Source organism: Papaver somniferum, chromosome 11, assembly GCF_003573695.1.
Source record: "Papaver somniferum cultivar HN1 chromosome 11, ASM357369v1, whole genome shotgun sequence".
Taxonomy (NCBI): Eukaryota; Viridiplantae; Streptophyta; class Magnoliopsida; order Ranunculales; family Papaveraceae; genus Papaver; species Papaver somniferum.
The window spans coordinates 39889017-39895403 of record NC_039368.1 but is presented as its reverse complement, the minus strand read 5'-3'; the positions used below and the strand labels follow the sequence as shown (position 1 = coordinate 39895403).

Below are 6387 nucleotides of genomic sequence, written 5' to 3'. Positions count from 1 at the left end.
ACACACGTCAAATGGACTTGGAGAGTACGCCAGCCAAATGGACTTGGAGAGTGCGCCGTGGAGAGTGCGCCCAAAGGCAAGGAGAAGAGCGCGCCTTGGGAAGTGGGGGACATATCTGGAACCTAAAGGAGAGCTTGGAGTAGACACACGTCAAATGGACTTGGAGAGTGCGCCAGTTCAAGAACAGGGGAGAAGTATGCGTTTACTACTCAAGACCATACGTGCAAAGCTGATGATCAAATGAGGAATGGTTCGAACCCAACCGTACAAAAATATCTGAAAGGTCAACATCATTCATTCATGACTTTTCCATTTCCATGTAAATTATAGCAGTGTACTACTTTCTGGATAAGGGTTATTCTCCATCCATTTGTGTAAACTGAGAGGTTACCTTCTTGAATTAGCCATATGACGGGCAGTAAGCTGTAAAAGATTGGTGATACTGATAATATCGCTTCAATCTGGTCGTTAAGTACGAAATAACGAGGACTACATAACCTGGAAATGTAGTTCCTCAGTTTGTCTTCATCGAACAAACATAAATATATATATAGTTTTTGAGTATCAACATGAGCACCTAAAAGATTAAAACAACACTACTAAATCATAGTCGGAATGTTTTGAGCTCAAAAACAACTAACAAGCAAGCAAGCTTTTATTCTTTATTTCCTCAAAGCATTGTGGCTCAGGTGCTACCATAACTGAAACATAGTGAATAGACCATTTGAAATCAAATTCTTGAATACGTGCAATCCAGTAACCTGATCACATAAACAATGAGAAACAAAAAGAAGTTAAATTTGAACCAACTATACAAGGTATTCCATATTCCACAAAGACAACAATCAATCACAAGAATATGATACATATACTGATTGTGGTCAACATTTAAACACTAATAACAAAAATACTCCTACATGTCGAAGGCATAAGGACACCTTAGTCTTGTTTCAACTTGCAAAAATTAAAACCCCTATACTACTTATACAATAACCACAGAACACTGATGCACGACATTATGGACATCCTAAAGTGCCTTGAAGCTTAAGTTATAGAAGCTAAATTTGCAGAAGCTAAATTTGGAAGTAATTCCACATATCAATGGCATGCTTATGAACAAGTCTACAATTGGGAGTGCCTTAATTTGGATTGCTTGTAGCATGTAATATTAACGCTGCTAGGCAAGACCAGAATGGACTTTTTACCGACTTATTTCCTACCAGAAGCCCTATAATTACTAGTACAACTCTCTCTATCTTTATTCTTCATTAAGAAAATGTTATGTTCCAGGTCTATCCAAAAATCCTAATTCAAAAATCAACCAAAAACAACATGTATCAGACTTATCAGGTAGGAAATTCATTTTCACTTGCAGTGCTGATAAGGAAAATATTGAACACTTCAAAACGAAAGTAAGCGATATCTCAAATGAACGCATAAATCTAAAATGCCACCATCTTCCAATGATTTACTAGTCAGACAACCTGAATTCAGTGTTCCTTGTACCCAACCTGATGTTAAGGGATTATTATTTTAATGGCTTCTCTTCACATCTTCGTAATAATGGCACCAAAAAAATACATAAACAGTTGAGATGAAAACATACATTTTATAATCCTTCAAGATGGAAACTTACTTACTTACTTACAACCGAGGGAGTGGGTGTCGTATAAGATCAGAACATACAGAAGAAAAACACAATCTGATTTCTAGTTACAAAGACAGTTAAGCACAGCAAATAAACTCCTAATGATTATGAACATTAAATAATAAAATTGATCAGAATTAACAATTTTACCTTATACTATTCGTAGAACTAACACCTTTCCTTTGAACATCATCCATATCTCCTACTCATCTATATCACTAATTCGTTCATCCACACTGCCCGCAAACTCCTTGTGCTCATCACGCATCAACTTCAAAATTACCCTCTCAATTTCCTTCGTATCCTCAGTCCTAGTTTCCTCAAAAGGACGTTTGTTTTTTGAATACTTGTCCCAATTAATTTTGCACTTATCCTCCCAACTCATTGCATTGAGTGCTGCTATCATTTCTTCCGTAGAGGCATCCTCCTTAAAGGGCAAATCCACCCCCTATAAAAGGAGATGAAACATTCAATCAATCAAAAAAAAAAAAGATTTATGATTTGAAGTAAGAAATTCAGACCTTATCGATCTTTCTTCTGCGGTAACCTTCTAAATCCCAACAGTAACGACGAATCCTTTGTGTCCCTTCAATGAAACCTAATGATGATGTCTTCGAAGAAGCAAAAGAAGATATCTTGGTCAAAATTACTCTAATCGCCATTCTTGTTATCCGCCTCCAAGACTCTGCTACTGATACTGGAGAAATCAGAAACCCTAAAACATACTCCCTCCGTCTCTAAATAGGCTTGTTTCCATATATATATATATATATATATATATATATATATACAAAATCAAATGTTATGATTTTACTATTATAGTTATAGAGGGATCACTTCTCTCTCTCCATTTTCTCTCCTAAATTCCTAATACAAAAAGGGACCACTTCTTTCTCTTTTTTCTCTAATAACAAATGATTGGGGACCAAAGGATAGATTAGGAAAAAACATGGAAAAGTGGCTCCAATGATTAGTTTTCTTAATTTTTATGAAAATCAAACAAGCCTACTTTTTAGAAACTGAGGGAATATTAAACAGCAAAACCACACGTCTTCTTTGGGCTTTGGGCCTATGGGTAAACTCATATAGTTGGGTTAACATTCATGCAAAAATTGCACTCTTTTTCCTTTGTTTCAGATTTTGTCTTGTATAATTTTCCTGACAAGGTTTTAATGAGCATACATCTCGTTAACATTTAATTTTCTAGAGCAGAAGTCTTCTCATGTCCTAAACTCACAATACTGTCTAGGAAGAATCTGACTAACATATGACGATGCCACGGTCCTCAACAAAGACTTCGCTTGGCAATATGGTTCCCAGTCTTGCCATGGTTCCAAGCGATGAAAACAGAAGACCTGGACATAAGATCAATCACAGTGATGACATGAACCAGATAAATAACATTCATTAATTCATATTCAATTTTACATGTGAATTTTCTTTTTCACCGTTGTGTTTCGTTTTATGAAGCTTATCTTTACGGGTGAATGGTTATAGACTCGCATCAATGTACATATATCGTTGTTGTGCCTTAAAGAATTTTACAAGCTAAATAAGGTATAATTCTCTACATGTGTGATTGGTTATGGACTCGCATCATTGTAAACTTTACTTTTATGGGTGATTGGTTATAGACTCGCCACACACATTGATGTTGTTCCTTGAAGAGGTTAAAAATAAATTGTAATTCTCCTACATGTGTAAGATGCTTCCACAATCAAACAAACATTTTTTAAGTTTTTAACATTTCCACTTTAAACATTTTATTAATTCGATCGTAGAAAAATAATTGTTTTTGATACTCTATAGCATAATTTTTTTTCAATGGAATTAGTTTTTTTTGTAGTTCGATTCACAAATTTACTAAAAAAAATCAAAATGGCCTTATACCTATACTCACTTTTAAAGGGATGTAAATGCATCCGTAATGCAGTCAATTTGACAGTGAGTTTCCAGTTTATATAATAAGCATGATGAGGCTTTTTTTTTGAAGTAATCCTACCGTAGTACCATGGGGATTCAGTTGATAATATAAGATCGCTATGAGTTTTCTTTAACTTTGCGTTCTTCGATTTTCAAATTAAACTCTCTTGATTCACTGATTAGGTTTTTTTTTTTGTTGGTGTTGTCAAAGTTAAGTGAATGGTGTAGTTTAGACTACCTCAGAGAAGCTTTAGTGTGCAAATGGCCGAGACCTAGGCTAATATGGATTTCATGTGTATTTAAAGAGTTGGCCTAATATGTGCAAGTGTCGTCCGGGCTTATGTACTTAACTTTGACTTGTCCTTATGTTCCTTCCTAATGTGCGCAAGTGCCGGCCAGACTTATATATTTCATTTTGATATGTCCTTATGTTGCGTCCATATTGTTGGTTGTTTATTAATTCATAATGAAAGTTAATTAAATCAAAAAAAAAACATAAAACAAATTCCTCAATCATCATCCCGGGTAGCGCACAATGGGTTATAGCCCTAGAGGACTGTCAAAATACTACAATAAAGCTTGCAGGGAGCTATTCATGGTGTTCTGGGATCTTTTTACACATGTAGTTCCTAAGTTTGTCATCGTCAAACAAACAAAAGAAAGACTAGAATATATATAGAAAAAAAAAATTGAGTATCAACATGAGCACCTAAAAGATTAAAACAACACAAGAACTGACATAAATTATAATCGATATGTTTTGAGCTAAAAAACAACTAACAAGCCAGTATGCTCTTACTGTTATTTCCTTACATGCTCATATTTTGTAACATCGTGCTTTTGTTCTTCAGGTTGAGAGTTGAGTGTTGGAGACGGATAGTTAAGAGGAGAAATGCAACTGGGATATCGCGATCTTTCATCATCCTTTTTTATTTTTATCGTTTCTAAATTTCTACTTAATGTTGTTTCTTTTCTATTTTTTATTTCGATCCATATTATTCAATTTTAACACTTTTTACGGTTTTTTAGATCTATTAATTAGGTCTACGATCCAAAAATTAAGATCCATTAAGATTAATTCCATCTCGCAACATAGCTTCATGCTAGTTTATGTAAATCTCTTCTAATTAATATCCCCAAAGAATCATGGGTTTCTGAGATTATTCATTTGTAACCAAAGATGATAACAAACAAAGAGATGATAAAATATATTTTGGTTGCTAAGAGGTGTTGAATTATCTGGAAAAATTTAGTTCTCTCGAAGGAAATACGATGGTTATATTCAATTGAAATCAGGATATCCAATCCAAAGGTTATATATGTATATTGATCTAATTTGTTCATTCTTTGTTTCAAATTTTATTTTATTAAGACTAGGGAATGACCCATGCCGAAACGGCACAAAAAGTTTTACAAGCTAATAATCTTAGGTAGCTTTGGTTATATGCTAAATTGGAAATAAAGTTACGTGTTCATGTTTCAACAACAGGAATACAAGACAATCACATCCCTTCTCATCCAGCACCCCAGTTTGTAGGAAAAACATCTATTCGTTTTTCCACCTTTTTCCACCTCTCTAATCTCTGAATGTAGCCAAGGATTCCTTTGGTGTAAATTTTGGACTGTCAAAGACTCAAAATCCAATTAAATGCGTAGAATACTTGTATCAGTGGTCATTCAACTTCATTTATGTGGTGACCTTAATTTGCCCGATGCATCCAAATTGAATACATCAAACTAGATTTCCTTTTTGTAGTTAATAAATTACATTAGACGCCCAAACCGATTACTTTTAAAGTTAATACACATTTAAAACAACAACGACTGTCTCAAAAGTGAATGTACTTGCGTACTCCAAACATTTTTCAATTATTAGCATTTCTCCGTGTTAGCTTAATATTCTCCGTACTGTATATCATTATTAAGATACATAATCAGGTTAAATGGACATAAATAATACATATTATATTACATGGATACATGAGGAATTATTGGATGTGTCCATCTCTCAATGCCGCATATTGGACTTACGTATTAATTTTATTTTTTAAGTTAAAAATGTTATATTCCCTCGAATGATAACTAGTGTCGTTGATGGAATCATCATAGCTTATCATTATAGTTATACATTGGTACATTCACAACCATATTTATAAATAAGTCACGGGTTTTGGAGGGTAACCTTTTTGTTAATGATAAATGTGTTAAATGCTTGTGACATCATTGGTGAACGTGAATCACCTATCCTGGTTTCTTAGTAAATTGAATTGTAAGGGGACATGTTTTTCCCTCGTCGATCGAGCGTGGATCCATGTTTATTGCTAAGTGTGATTTTAGAAGGTAACTTTTGAAGGGTGCAACTGATTGGGATGTCATGGAGTGTCTATGTATGAAGCTAACTTTAAACAAAGATAACAAACATAATTATAATCAGCTAAACACAACTTAAACCAGGGACTAAAGACTTTTTGTGAGAGTATATCTAACCCAACATACAAAACCATCTAAAGGGTTTGCATAAAATCAACATGGCAGGCATAGTGACTATCCAAACGGATAAACATAAATCGAATGTTAAAATGGAAGTTATCAATTGAGGAAGGAAAAGTATTAAATCAAGAAAGACAAAATAGCGGGAAATAAACTTAAAACACAGTGATGTAAAACTAGAAATAAACTAAGTAGATAAACTGAGGAAGGAAAAATACAGTGATGTAAATTGAAAAGACAAAGTACACAATTAAACTTACATAATTAAACTTACACAAAAACTAAATCAGTCATAACCCAAAATAAGAAACTTCCACAAGGATTTA

General features: G+C 33.8%; 1 protein-coding gene across 1 annotated transcript; it reads right to left on the bottom strand.

Annotated features, from left to right (window-relative positions):
* Window positions 1-473: 473 nt before the first annotated feature.
* On the bottom strand, window positions 474-2401 carry LOC113323457. The gene is made up of 3 exons (XM_026571774.1): window positions 2170-2401; window positions 1799-2096; window positions 474-761 (listed from the first exon to the last, which is right to left on the bottom strand). The coding sequence occupies exons 1-2, from the start codon at window positions 2308-2310 to the stop codon at window positions 1851-1853; spliced, it is 387 nt and encodes a 128-aa protein (XP_026427559.1). The 5' UTR covers window positions 2311-2401; the 3' UTR covers window positions 474-761; window positions 1799-1850.
* Between the last annotated feature and the right edge of the window lie 3986 nt (window positions 2402-6387).